The sequence below is a fragment of the Telopea speciosissima genome, chromosome 10 (assembly GCF_018873765.1).
Source record: "Telopea speciosissima isolate NSW1024214 ecotype Mountain lineage chromosome 10, Tspe_v1, whole genome shotgun sequence".
NCBI lineage: Eukaryota > Viridiplantae > Streptophyta > Magnoliopsida > Proteales > Proteaceae > Telopea > Telopea speciosissima.
In genome coordinates, this window is record NC_057925.1 from 51,472,964 (window position 1) to 51,488,248 (window position 15,285).

A 15,285-nucleotide genomic window follows, 5' to 3' on the forward strand; every position below is an offset into this window, starting at 1 on the left:
AACAGAGGAATAGAGAGACAGAACGATGAAGGTCAACCTTGCAAAAAGATGGCGTGGGAACGTCGACAAACCAGAGAGAGAAGGGCATGGCCACTACAACTCATGGTTCATCACACTTACATTCTCAAGAATTAGAAGAGAAAATGGCAAGTGGCAAAGAAGGTTCATCACTTACCTTCTCAAGGATTCACGGTTCCTGGGCCGCCATCAATGTTCGCCGAAGTGATTACGATGGTCACCGGTTGAAGCCTTTCTTCTTCAGTTGTTGCCAGAGTGTGTATCATAGCAACAGATGTAAGGTTGTAGGTTGGTGGTTCTTTGTCTGGGAAGGATTTTTCGGTTGAAGAGGGAGAAGAAAAAGATAATTAGAGTTAAAATGTACAAGGGTAAAATAGGTACTTAACTACATAAAAATGGTATTTTCTGGTTTCAATAAAATTTACTCCTTCCACCTCACCACTTCACAGTAATTTACTAATGGTGCTAATTAATTTCCAAAAGGGAGGTAGGGTTAATTTTTGGAAACAGCCTAGCTGACTCCCTGGCTCAGATGGCCCTATCCTGTGCGTGTGAGAGCCTGGCCACACTCCACTCCTTGATTATCTGATGCTTGCAACTCAAACACCATGCATTTTACACGCTTCAATAAATAAGTGCATTTCTTATCCAAAAAAAAAAGTTATCTAAACATGAATGGCAACTGTATTTATTACAACTACCCAAGTCTCAGATACATTGACAATTCCCTAGAGTGAGAATTTTCTCTTTCTTGGATGAGTCTACAACAATATAATGGCGTGAGCCTCTGACTAAAGGTAACTGAAAATGTTTTGAAAGAGGAACTCATCGAGCTTCAGCTGTGAAGAAAACCCAAGAACCCATATTTGCATGTACAAAGGAAAGATAATAAATGCTCAGAACTCAAAGAGAAACAGTAAGGGGATTTCCCCTTGACAGACGGTCGGTCATCTCTTCTTACCATATGGATCTCCTTTACTTCCTCTTCTCAGTCCCAATTGAGAGGAGCTCAAAGCTCCGAAAAGTGTCATCACGAGCACCTCTTGCAGCAGCAGCAGCACGTGCGAGGGATGATGACTTGGAATCAAATCCAGGCTGCATCCTTTGGGTCGTGGACAGGCGCCCACTGCCTGAGACCATCCGGCCAGATCGACTCTCACTGGGCTCACCAGAGGAGCTCGGTCGGCTACTTGAGATAACAGCCCTCTTAGAAGTGCTGCCATTCCGAGAGGAAGAAGTGCGGCCTCTTTCCGAATCAGCTTGCTGACAAAATCAACAACAAATAATATCAGCACCCTGAGTTGTCTACACACAAAACACAAGCATTGATCCTTTAAATCGATTGGGTACTGGTGTTAAGATACAAGGGTTCGACAATGGATGTGGAAACAGTACAAAAGCAATACTTGTTCGAGTATGTCAAAATTTTCAGATTTTGTTTATTATAAAGTGAATTGCATAAATAAATGCCTGCACACACACACACACACACACAATATAATATGCTTAAACTCAACTTATAATTCAAAATTGGGCAAGGATTCCTAGATGGCCCAAACACCTAACACATGGTAGTTTAATTGGTGCTAAAATGTTAACATGTTAACACTTCAACATGGTCCTCTATATATCTGAGAAATTTCTGTCCAAATGCAATCCTCATGTGAAAATTTTGAGCTATGGAAAAACTAAATTTTGGTAATTTTGGTTCAGCATTAAAAGTACAAGGGTTAGAGCTCAATACATTTTGGGTTTTATGGTTAAGATAGAACCCTAAACTAGACATGGCTAACCCATGTGCTGTGCAAACCATCCAATAATTGGTTTGCCAAGACCCGTTCTCCAGGTAGCTCAAAGCGGTGAACAACCAAGATAAGCTCATCGATGGGACAGGGTAAAGGAGAATCACTCGAGGTCATGTAAAATTAAAAGGTCAGATGACAAAGGCATAATTGCCCTGATATATTGGCTAGCAATTTCATAGTTGCTCTTTAGGGATCAAAAGTAGTCTGAACAAATTTTAGGGAAAGCAAGATTGCAAGACTGAATTATTTTCACATTATACATTGATAAATGATGGTTCATGGCGGAGACTCCTTACAACATCCTTGGAGGATACATCCTCAGAATTCTTGTGCTTGGAGTGATCACCGTGTAGACCTGAACCTGAATTGTTTCTTCTAGCAAATGCTTCAACTGCGCCTGAGAATCTGTCCCGAATCTCTTGTCCCACTAGATGAAACAAATAAAACAAATATATCAGTCATCAAAGAGCCTAAGCAAATTCATGTATTTTAAAGAAACCATAAATGCCAACAGTTGAAAAGTACAGACAAAAAGAGTTTCATATTTGGCCCCTCCCCTGCTACAGAAAATATGCATCACATTCGAACAAAGACAACATGATAATGTTGAATAAATAGACAATAATACATATATCCCTACTAAAACTAGTATGAATAATATCTACTATATATCAAGCAAAGTGGACGCTTGAGATGTCCCTCTAGGTTGAATTGTAACTAAGAGTTCATAATTATAGTATAGAGGTTTCCAAAGGTATATGTTCGTAACATGGAGAATTCAATATAGTAGATTAATGTCGAATGATAAGAAAAGAAAACTTTAAACACTTTAATGGGTTTCAAAGACTAGTACTTGCAACCCTAACCTCCAGAAGGTAGAAAGAAAACATAATGCATATTAAATGATGGATCTGCAAGTGATGGGCTCACTATGGGAATGGCGGAGAAGATTTTAATCTGAAGGAGGCTATATATGGGCCAGATTCTATTTCAGATTATCATATTTTGACCTAATGATTTTAATATGGCCAAACCTGAATCTAGATCTAATGGTTCAAAATTAATGAGGAATAACAACAGATTTTAATATGTAAAATTCCATATTTACTCCAAGAAATAACGAACCAGAATTAAAATATTGATGGGTGTAGTGAAAATAAAGTTAGAGAGGGAAAATAGGAGAGAGATGATATAAATGGGTGATGGTAGTGAAAATAAATAAATAGAGGGAAAATAGGAGAGAGATGACATCAATGGGTGATGGTAGTGAAAATAAAGAAAGAGAGGGAAAATAGGAGAAAGATGATATTAATGGGTGATGGTATTGAAAATAAAGAAAGAGAGAAAATAGGAGAGAAATAATAACGTGAGAAGAAATAAAATCTCCCTTAAAATAGAATTTGAAGCTAAACAAACCAATAGCAGAGAGAGAAGAGAATAGGAGAAAACTTCCTACCATGGGGGGAAGAGAAGGAGATATAATGAGAGAATTAATGGGAGGGATAATGAGAGGAGAGATGAGAAAAGAAAGAAGTACTAAGAGAGTATAATCGTGGGGTGGGGAGGGGAAAGAAAACTCTTAACAAGTTAAGAGAAGAGAGAATAAAACCAGCAAAGCACTCAATTGCAAAATCATATCCATTCAATTCCCAATCATAGGAGAAGGGTGATTACATATTTACAAAACCCAAAAAACAAAGAAGAAACAAACTACTAAGGACACTTTAACTTTCCTAACAAGTTAAACTAACTAAGTAGACAAAATAACATAAAACTACTGACTAACGATAGGACATAAAATGCTTAAATAAAAAGGACTCTTTCTAGACTAAACAAACTTGACTACTTAACAGTACATAGGACCCACACAATCTTATCCATATACTTAATCCCATATATAAAATTAGGACTCCAAATAGGGCTTAGTAAAGAAACCCATTACAGCAATAAACCCAAAATAAAAATACCAAGGCCCATAGAACCCATCCATGGGCTAAAATAAAGTCTTCCTATGCCCAATTGAAGAATATTAATTGTATCATAACAGACCTGAAGTCCTCTCTGGTCTTTCTGCGGATGGTCCAGCGCTTGGGCCTGTTTTCCCACTGGGCTGCTGAAAGTGCACAGAAAAAGTACATTTAGAAACATTAATTTAAGAAAAAAGATACATACTTAAAAGTTCTAAAAACACCCACACGTAATCTAGGATTGGCACCAATCTGAGGATACTTCAATATAGTCCAGTCAAACACATAGTCAAACTGATAACCTGCACCAATGAAACTGTCAAGACACACCCTAATATAGTGATGAGAGTTAAATTTAGAAATAAAAACACCCCCCATGCCTTTCTTAATGTGTCTAGGATTTAACAATACAAAGCACTATCTTAAAGGGCTGCCAGCCATAAACTTGGCTTAAGAAAAAACTTTGGATCTACCTTCTCGGATGAATAGGTCACGGAAAAGTCTCTTCAGATATGAATAATCTGGTTTGTCATCAAACCGCAGGGATCGGCAATAGTGGAAGTATGATATAAACTCTGAAGGATATGATTTACAGAGCACCTGTAGAATAATATAAGCATTTCAAGCAAATTCAATTAGCCTGCAAATTTAATATCCAAAAGAACTTATTCAATAATTCATGGATGAGCCTTGCAGTCATAGCACCAGCAAAGAGGACTTTATCATAAGCTACTGGCAAGTTGGAAAGGGAGATTACCTCTATAGGCGTTAGCATCTTCTTTTCACTGATCTTATCGTACTTCTGCTTTTTAGTCCCAGCTTTCAAACCCTGCCAGGGAAGGCTGATGCACAACAATCACACAAACATAATATGAATGTCTGAAATGACATAATGTAAGTCCTTGGCAGAAAATTCCAGTATCAAGCAAGAAAAGCAGGAAAAAGAATGGGTAAAGGGCAGTTGGGATATATGTTCAACCTTCCCCTTAGGAAATACATAAGCACGTAACCAAGGGACTCCAGATCATCTCTCCTGCTTTGTTCTGCAAGGAAATTAGCCTCATTATAATCTGGACCAAATCTAAATTCATTATTGAAACTGAAAAAAGAGACTCCATAAGCCCATTCTTGGGGTAGGAAAGATTCTTGGGTTAAGTTTGCCTCATGCTATATGCTGGGGACTCTGGATGGAATGGAAAAACCAGAAATGGAAGTTCTAAAGCCCCAGGCAAACCAATTCCATGATAAATACATAAATATAGGGGATCTCTTAACTCCGTTTCCTACTTGTTCAAGTTTGCATAGAAAACAACAGCTTTTTGGGAAAATGCAATTAATGACGATAACATGGTTGTTACATGGTGTTCACTTTTTCTTTTTCTAGTGTACATCCTAATTTTACACATCTAACATACAAACAGTGGCAAGAAAAAGTGACATGACACTTTACTCACCAACTCCAAGATGAGTGTTGATACTTGCATAGCGAGCTGTTCCAGTGAGATTCTTGTTTTCCCTGTAAGGGAATTTGATGAGTCTCAAAGATAATTAATTTAAACGATGAAGTTAGTGAACAATAGCTAATACAAAATTCAAAAGAAATGCAACCAAGATAAATCAACATCAATATGCCAACAATCATGTCCTCCTTTAATCTGATGCATCAGAGTTAGTGTATTCAGGTAAGCTACATGTAAGCCACAAACTTCAGAATTGGGACATTAATGATTTCCATATTACTAATGTAAGTTAAAAATTATGTTGGGCACAACCATCCCATCAATTGATATCCATTAAGTCAATGAAGAAATGAATATTATTTTCCATTTTGAAACCAAAATTACTGTCCTAAGCTCATGAACCTTTACAGCTTCTGAAGCAGCAGATGAAGGATAAAGTGAGGAAAAGCAGATTACAGATAGCTCATAAGGTGGCAAACCATGGGTTTAAGAACACTAATACCCATAGTCGTCCAGGTGCCTTGATTGCCTTGCATCTATGCCCCCTCCAACGCCTTGACAACTATGCTAACACCTTCTTACACCAAGTTAAGAGTCACCTTAATGCCCAAGAAGATGAAGGATGTTCAAGGAGCTATTGTAAGTTATTTCGTCCAATTTTCCAGCAAAATGTTACTTACCAACCCTTCAAGGTTGAAGAATAAGGACGCAAGACAAGGGCAGGGAAGATCATTCCAGATGTCAATAATAACTTCCATTTAAAAATAGGATTCCATGCTTGACCTTCCAACTCCAGCTCCAGTTTGAAATCCTCCACCCCTTAAATCGACAGGCTTAAGGTTCTTACTGGAAAAAAAAAACACCCGGGGACTGATACAAAGCATCATGAGACAAACACTGGGACAAATTAACTGATAAGGTTAATGGGCATGGAAGTGTATAAAGGGCTGCTGGGTTTGGAAGTGACTCCAGCCACTGAAATGGCTTCCAGTTGATTTTTCTCATTTTGCGGTCACACAAACAGTTCGGCAATTTCAGCTCTCATTCCTCTGCTAGCCCATCTCTTATTTTATCGTTTGGGTCAGTTATATTTTGGTTTTTCTTGTTTTGGGGTCACAGACAATTTAGAAATTTCAGTTTCGGTCATAGACTGACTTACCCTCCCCAAACCCTGCAGTGGTGGGAGCCTCGTGCACTGAATACGTCCTTTTCATGGACTGATTTACCCATGGCCCAATATTGTATGGATCAGTTTTAATATTAGTTCAGATTACATAAAATTGGTGATGCTGGAAGATTTCTTTACTCTAATTTCATTAATTAGAAGAAGAATGACTGCTAGTACCATTCCAGTTACTATATTTTCTGAATGACTGATGTAGATCAAGTCTTCGATTGGGGCTCTAAATCTGGTCCACAACTGGCCATGGCTTGGGCTGTCGAGCAGCCATAACTGGGTCATATCCTGCAGTCTAGTCAGCATATTATGAGGATCTCGATCAGATTTATCTGGAGAAATATTTTCAGATTATATGACTATCAAGTTTGCTGATTTCAAGAGGGGATAAGTTTGCTGATTTCAAGGGGATATTTTCCATAATCGAGAGCTGCCAAGGGGATATGTTTGCTGATTTCGAGGGGATATTTTCCATAATCGAGTGCTGCCATAACAAGTTGAATTCTGTCCAAGGATCAACTTTGAGATTGCCTATTTGGAGGGATATCAACCAATATTAAAGCAGAAAGATAATTCCTAGATTTCATGGGCCCTATGGCCAGCTGGAGAAGATCAAGTGAAGACCAATTTGACAGCTTGCATAGGTTATTATTTAGGAAGTTTTTTATTACTTGTGTGGGGATGTTTAATTACCCATAGCAGTTTCTATTTTATAGGTGATGCAGGTCCAAGCACAAGAAGGAAGAAGAAATAAGTCCTAAGGAACTGATTGTTTGTTGGAGCCTTAGAGGAGTTTTTTTTATTTCTATACTTAGTTTTTTTTTTGAGCTCTTAGATTGAACCGGTCCAACCAATGGTCCAATTTAAGTGACTCTTTCTTATTGGCTGATTTTGTTTTATTTCTATTGGCTCTTAGAGCATCTTTTAAATTTTAGTTAAAACTATGTTTTTTCCCTTCCCCTCCACAATTTTAAGAGGGAGGATTTGTTTTAAATTAGGAATCAGATCTGGGATTCCAAACCCAGATCTGAATATGTGTAAGGCCTTTGGCCATTGAACAGATTATAAATAAAGCCATCGTGGGTAGGCTCCCCCACTGTTTTCTGCATAAAAATCTCTTCTTTCAAGCTGTGTCTGCTGCCATTGTGCTGCTGCTCCTCTGTGAGCTTACATCCTTGTGGATCTCAAGGTGGTACAGTGTAGGTGGACTCCTACGACTCCTTGCATCATGAAGATCAGGAGGTTTCTTCTAGTTTCAAGCTGCTGCCATTGCTGGTTCTTCAAATCAGTAAGTTAACTTTCAATTCCTGAATACATCCTTCTCTTCTTCGTCCTCTAACCTAAGCCATCCCTTCGCCCATCGATCCAATCAGATCTCAAAGCCAGCTTTACATCCCCTCCATTAAACCTGCAACTACCACCTTTGAACCATAGCTTAGTTTCTAAGCAACCATCATCCCACCATCAGATCTGTCCCAAACTTCCAGCATACATCCACCACACTCCCCCCTACACTTGATCCCACTTTCAGCCCAATCAGACTATCCTAACCCTAATCCCCATCACCTCCCACAAAACCCAAAAACCCAAAACCCCATTCTAAATTATGTCTAGCCCTAACCAGCCATCAAAACATCCCCAAAACCTGATCGAGTCACCCTCCTACAGCCAGCTACACTCGACCCCAAGCCCTGCCCCAAAGTCCCTTTCTAAAGTCTAGATTTAACCTCAAACCTGAAATCTAAAACCCTAACCCTAACCCTAAAATTGCAGAATTTCTAGACCTACCCAAACCCTACTTTCTTTACACCATATTAATCCCCTAAACCTGAACATTAAAACCATATATAAACCTTACCCTAATTCCTTAACCTCACCATAGGTTTACCCTAAACAGCCCCAACTGTAAACAGTTTCAGAATTCTGTTTTACCCTGGTTCCTATTAGGTCGTGCCTATATATGACTACATTAATAGGTTTAGGATTCTTTAGTTTCTTAATTAGATTGGGATTATGTTGCTTTGTAATTGATTTTTAATTAGGAAAGGTCTAAAGAGCTGTAACCGGTTATTATATGAATAAGGAGCAAGGCTGAATACAGGGCCCGGTTGAAGATTGAAGAAAATAGAGAGCTATGGTTGAAGCTGTGAGTTGCAGTGACAGTGAGAGGCCTTGGGTGAGAGACCCTGGACTGAGAGTCCCCTATACCCCTTCCCTATCCTTTTATGTTCTTCTTTCATATGTAAACAGAAAAGGAGAAACTAAAAAAAATAAAATTCAGTTATTCAAATTTTTTTCTTCCTTATTTTATTGATCCTGCTGCAATCGATCTCCCACTAATTTTTTTCCCTGGTTCGAGGTCAAGTTTGCATTAGATTGTTAGTACTATGTAGTTACCATATTTTGTCTCCTTCTAGCATATTTGCATCTTCCATCTTACAGGTTTCAAAACTGATAACCTCTAAAATCCATTGGAAAGCTCTCTCCATTAAGATCATTAGCTGTTAAGGGAAAAGAATATTAAAAGTGTAATTGTGCCAATACATGAGTACAGCACCTCAAAATTACTATGGATTATGACTAAATGTCACCATTAAAATGAAGTAAAAGGCCAGTTTAGATAACATAAACTACACGCAAAACTGGAGCTAAAAGGCAAAGAAACAAGGCTGGCAGCAGGATAAGCATAAAACAGTTATATAAAGCGCAAAAGCAAATCAACAAGGACAGCAACAGGAAAAGCATAAACCAGTGATCTTAGATACTGAATACAGCTAGATATACCTGTATGGTATGTGCTTGTGAGTTTGAAGATCCCTATACTTTTTGGCAAGGCCATAATCGATAATATATACCTGTGTAAAAGAGCATATTAATAGAATAGAGATCGAAGATGAAAATTTACCTAAATAAATAGTCCAGCATTACACAGGAAGAGAGATGTAAATGTGTTCTGGTAAACCAATGACTTCTGAGGAAAACTAAGCTGTTCAAATCTAACAGGTATAGGAACCAATTAGGTACCCTAAAGGTCTGTTAAAAGTCTAGCCAAGTAGCCATATCCGGAAAGTTATCTCCAATATTATCATTGACCCAAATGTAGATGGAAAATCAAGTTACTCAAGACTTGAGCATCAATATTGCAAGTGTTCATGCCCCTACACCACTTAGAAAATATTGATGCTGTTCGGTACGGCAGTAACTCTTTCCTTCCAAATCTATAGCAATTATTTACTCGTCTACATTTACCACATTCAAAACAATTTAAAGTTTGACCATAATCTGAATCAAAATAAAAGACCTGTTCGAGGGGGATTCCAACCACCAACTTCCTCCATAGCAGTAGCATGTTCTCGTAGGTGAAGTATACCGGACCTTAACATTTAATGACTTGGGGAAACACTCTTCACCCTTGCTAATCAGAAGAATAGAATATAAAGAAAGAGCAATTCTGCACAGATATTCAAGCTCTTTGCCTTCATGGGTGATCTACAACTAGGATACCCAGATACCTGAACTTGATTCAGCATATTTTATTTTTTCATAAATATGGGAAATGACCGAGGATGGACTTTGGTGCAACGGTAAGGTTGCTCTATTGTGACCAAATGGTCATGGGTTCGAGTCTTTGGAAACAGCCTCTCCGCGAAGCGGGGATAAGGCGGCGTACATTATGACCCTCCCCAGGCCCCTCTGTGGTGGGAGCCCCTTGCACTGGGTACGCGCTTTTTTATGGGAAATGACCGGGGGGGGGGGGGGGGAGGGAACACCTCTAAACCCTGAAGAGGAAGATCATTAAAAGAAGAGAAAATATTTGCTAGTTATTACAGCACTCTTCCCATTCATGAGTTCCCCACAACCAAGATAGTAACATACACAAACATGCTTCTCTCGCACACAAATCCACAAGCTCAAATTTCTTGTTTTCCATTGTCTTCATGCTAACAAAGGAACACTTGCAATTCATATCTCTCATTGAATTTGGAAGGATATAAGTGTCATTATGGATGGATTATCTTATCAATATCTGAAGTACTATACAAAAACCAGTTAATGATCTCATCAACATTTGATTTACCATGTTCACATAGTAAATGTAAGCAATACCTGATTTGCTCTCCGCCCTAAACCCATTAAAAAATTGTCAGGCTTTATATCACGGTGAAGGAAACCTCTCGAGTGCATATATTCAACTCTGTTAATCTGTATGAAGAAACAGTGTGAGGAACATTACCAATGGCAACTCCAATAGCTAAGAACACATTTTAAAACATAATGTCATGATAACAGCTTTTGCATGTGTTAACTTTTTCCAAATCAAGTGCCAGATCACAAAAACTTACTAACTGATCAGCAAGCATCAGCACTGTTTTCAATGTGAACTTCCGATTACAATAATTGAACAAGTCCTCTAGGCTTGGCCCAAGAAGGTCAATAACCATGACATTGTACTCACCCTCAACTCCAAACCATTTCAGGTGGGGAATTCCCGCTTCATAAAAAAAGAAAAAAAAAAAATCAGATGAAAAAAGACTGACTTCTTTTTTTGGGTGAATGCAAAAATATCGTTATCATTTCTTGATGCATCAGATAAATTAATCATTATTATTTTTCAACAGCTTATCATATAGAATACACCACTCTTACATAGAAACATACTTATTACTTTATTAAGTAATAAATAAACCGGTTAGCATTTCAGGGAAAGAAAAGTACAAGAGATGGGGAAAAGCAACTTACTTCCCCCCTGAAGAAGCATATACAATTTGGATTCATAGTGAAGCTGGGGGTGCTTGGTCTTCACAGGCTCCTGAGAAATGCAATGGCAAGAAAAATATTTGGTTCACGGAACTTAAAAATTTTTAAAAAAAATTATGATAGCAAAATTGATTATGCACATCAAAAAACAAGCTAGCATAAGGGTGGGGAGGGGGACAATGACCAAGATACCAAAGCAAATAAAAGGCAGGTATTGTATCCATTACACAATCCTTTGCTTAAAAAAAATCCAAGTAGATATTTCCTGGAGTTCTGGCTTGTTTCGGGCAGGTTTTGGGTGACCTTATATTGAACTCCTGAAAGCCCTGAGGAGCCACTGCAATTATTCTTCTCCTCAAAATCATGTGATGGAAAAGATACAAATTGTGTACAGCAAAGCTTACATTTCTTGATTTCACATTAGCATACAAAAAGTGTTGGACAAGGGCACAGCTAAACAAATTAATGTCCGTGGCACTACAAGAGCTACCAATACTAAAATGCAGATAAGCAAGATCCATGCTGGAGAATACTATGTGATGTAATGAGACTGTGTTTACTGACAAACATGGAAATGTTAGCACTTGACTTGCTTAGGGTACTACACCGCAGATATCGTTGCATGGATTTTGAAGCCAGAGAATACTACGTGATGTAATGAGAATGTGTTTACTGACAAGACAACAAACTAGAGTAACAGAAGCAAACACACACTTTTTCAAACTAGATGAACAGATCAGGAGACAATTTCCAAGTTCCCTTCAGTTTGCGATTACATTATTAATGACCCATGTCAGCATAATCACTGCAAAGGAATAAGTTCAATCTGTTTAACCACGAACAACAATACTACATTACGAAATTTAATATCTAAATAAGTAAATATATCTAGGGAGAAAGAACCTTTCCATTGGGGGGGGGGCATTTCGCTCGCCCCTGTGTCAGGGTGCAGGGGCAGCGCACCGCACAGTGCCCAGGTAGTGTTCTCTTTCCCATGTATCTAATACAAAATCATTGAATCCAACAGAATAATAAATTTTCACCAGAAAACAAGAGTATTGACTTACCAACTTGATTGCTACTTCCTCTCCACTTTGTATGTTAACCCCTAAATCAAATTAAACCACCAAAAAAAAATATGAAGGAATAGTACTGACAATGGAAAACAGACAATGCAGAAAATAGGATTCATGAAAGGAATACAAGAATGCAACACGCCATACCTAGGTAAAGCTCGCCGAAAGATCCACTCCCAATCTTTCTCCCAAGCTTAAACTTGCCACCAATGACATGATCCATGATAAAATCCAGCTATATAGACCTCACTCCAAATCACTTAAGGATGACAATAACTTAGCTTGGCCTCCACCTTCACCAAATCCACCAAATCCTCAGATCCCAATAGAAACACCCAGATTCATCAATATCAGCACGCCATGAATCGGGGAGAAAAGAAGACAAAAATGATCCACCCGCAAATTCCTTCGTAACCACTAATATCCAACAAAATGACGGAAACAGAATCCCCTAAAACAACAATTTATTCAATCAATCCTCTCTAGATTAGAAAGCTTCATCCACCACCGAAACATAACCCCAAAACCTCTTCCTCGATCAAGCAAACCCTGATCTAAGTATCTAACACCAATAATATACATCCACCGGAGAAAAGAAGAAACCCTAAAATCTCCACTTACCAGCCGCCGATCGGAACCCTAATTCCCGGACCACCAAACGACATTGGTACAGAGATCAAATGGCAATAGAAACCCCAATCCAAAAAGGGATTATCTTGTCAAATAACTCGAAAAGCAAAAGAAGAAAAAAAAAAAGAATTCAAATTTACGTCCAAAAGAAAGCAAAATTTCAGGAATTCCACAATCAATTTTAGAAGAAATCCGAGGCTTTTATGGTGGGATCTGAAGAGGAAAAGGAAGAAAAGGTGAAATTATTGGAGAAGTTGATACGAAGGATATAAGGAATAATGAGTGGTATTATACGGATAGAAAGATGACAGGAAGAAAAGTGGAAGAAGAAGGAGAGGACCAAGAATGAAAAGAAAGGAGAAAAAGCTGGTGGATTTTTTAATTTTTTATTTTTGCTACTTTTTGTTTTAAATATTATTTATTTATTTAATTTTTGTCTTAATTATTTAAAAAAAATATGAATGTGGGGTGAAGCGATACCTTCTCTCTAACACCTGCCGTCTAATCCGTGTTTTTGGATTTGGCTTAGAAGTTGTAGTTTGCAACAAACGTGCATGCACTCTCTCTCTTTCTCTCTGGATGGATTACCTTAAAAAATGTGGGTAGTTTTGTCTACCTTTATATACTTGCATTTTCCAATTTGCTGTAGTGACGATTTTTAAAAAAAAATCAGGAATCGGATTGGTGAATCGATCAATTTAAATCACATTTGGATATAACTGGTCTTGATTATGGTCGATCTCATAATAAGGGTGTCAAATTTGAACCAAAAATCGATATCAAAACGGAGCCGAACAAGCCAGATCGAATCGAAACAAATAAAATTATGTTAGGTTTGAATATCGTATCTCATAATCGATTCGATTCTCGGTTTGATTCAGTTCAAAATCCAAATCGAATTCAAATACTAGTATATTATAGTATATTAATATATTATAATATTAATATATTATTATTTAGGATTTTTTATAATTACCACCCCATAAATTTTGATATATACTATTACCCCCCTAAAAACTTTCAAATAATTATTGCCCTCCCTTGTTGCATACTAATAACTAACTGGTTCCCACCGTTACATTTTTGTAACGGAAAAGGTTAATCGTGACAGTGTGCCGTTGTCACGAATTTTTTAAGACCAAAATGCCCTTTTGGGGTAGTAATTGTAAAGAAAAACCTCACCCCATCAGTGTCCCTTCGCCTCCTCCTCCTCCTCCTTCTCCGAGATTCAATTTCACCAGAGAAAACAGAGTCCCAAATATTTGATGAAATCATTATGAAATGAAATAGCCTTCTGCCTAGTATCGGACATGGTATTAAAAATATGCAGAGCCGCTATTGAAGGAGGGATCTTCTGCTAAGTGATCTGAGACCTCGTTTCAGATGCTGTAATGGCGATTCGGAATTTCGGATATGACAGCCAGTGCTACTTGGCTTGAAGGGTTGGGGGGGCGGGGGCGAACTGGCAATTAAGAGTTCAGAGTTCAGGCGAGGAGGGATAGCCGGAGTGCACATTTTTTTAGCTATTAAGCTCCACAAGGACCGGTGCAAGATACACCATCAGAGATTCAGAGATAAATACAATGTAATAGGCAAGGTTCGAGTTTGGATCCATTCTAAAACTATTAACAGAAATGAAGATCTCTGTTCTTTTTCTAAGATTGATTACTTGAAATTCCCGATAAAAAAAATTCCCTTGTTCCAACCCCCATCGCTCCAACTCGATTCAGCTTCTAATTATTTTTTTTAGATTTTTAATTCCATCTGGATGAAGGCGACATGGCCAGTTGACCACAGCTTGCTGTATCTATTGCAGCTGGAGACTTGGAGGGGAAACGCCTCGCACGTACTTTTATTTTTTGTTTTACTGCAAAACTTCGCCGGCAAAGGAATAACAGCACATAATCACGGCTATTTTGATCAGAAACCCGACTAATTTCACCCGGCACAGATGGAATTCACTGGGACTTCATGTATTTCAGCATTGACCGGTCCATTTCGTTCCCTTGCTAATTTTTCCATTTCATCTTTTCTTGGAAAAAACAAGGTTTGGGGTTGCAGAAGAGGAGGAGGAGGAGGAGTAATGATGGGGTGGGGTTTTTTTTTACAATTACCATCCCAAAAGAGCATTTTGGTCTTAAAAAATCCGTGATAACGGCACATTGTCACGATTAATCCTCTCCGTTACAAAATTGTAACGATGGGGGCCAATTAATTTTAATTAATTATTAGTATGCAACAGGGGAGGGTAATAATCATTTGAAAGTTTTTAAGGGGGTAATAGTAGATATCAAAGTTTTTGGGATGGTAATTGTAAAAAACCCTATTATTTATATTACTAATATTAGTATTAAATTTTATAATATTAATATACTATACTATAATATTATAATA

The 15,285-nt window shown here is 38.0% G+C and overlaps 1 protein-coding gene across 6 annotated transcripts in view; it reads right to left on the reverse strand.

Annotated features, from left to right (window-relative positions):
• Positions 1-13,250, reverse strand: part of LOC122642206 (casein kinase 1-like protein 10) — a 37,678-nt gene extending 24,428 nt beyond the window's left edge. Inside the window, exons 1-14 of one of the 6 annotated variants that reach the window (XM_043835636.1) lie at positions 12,409-13,250; positions 12,253-12,293; positions 11,168-11,237; positions 10,771-10,919; positions 10,535-10,630; positions 9,212-9,282; positions 5,245-5,306; positions 4,770-4,833; positions 4,548-4,632; positions 4,264-4,390; positions 4,019-4,092; positions 3,873-3,936; positions 2,082-2,250; positions 1,079-1,281 (exon numbers count right to left, since the gene is read on the reverse strand). In XM_043835636.1, coding sequence (XP_043691571.1) covers positions 1,079-1,281; positions 2,082-2,250; positions 3,873-3,936; positions 4,019-4,092; positions 4,264-4,390; positions 4,548-4,632; positions 4,770-4,833; positions 5,245-5,306; positions 9,212-9,282; positions 10,535-10,630; positions 10,771-10,919; positions 11,168-11,237; positions 12,253-12,293; positions 12,409-12,484 — 1,351 coding nt within the window. In that variant the 5' untranslated portion in view covers positions 12,485-13,250. Of the gene's footprint in view, positions 1-676; positions 1,282-2,081; positions 2,251-3,872; positions 3,937-4,018; positions 4,093-4,263; positions 4,391-4,547; positions 4,633-4,769; positions 4,834-5,244; positions 5,307-9,211; positions 9,283-10,534; positions 10,631-10,770; positions 10,920-11,167; positions 11,238-12,252; positions 12,294-12,408 lie in introns of those variants that run through there. The other 5 variants (XM_043835639.1, XM_043835635.1, XM_043835638.1 and 2 more) reach the window with 5 other exon arrangements.
• Between the last annotated feature and the right edge of the window lie 2,035 nt (positions 13,251-15,285).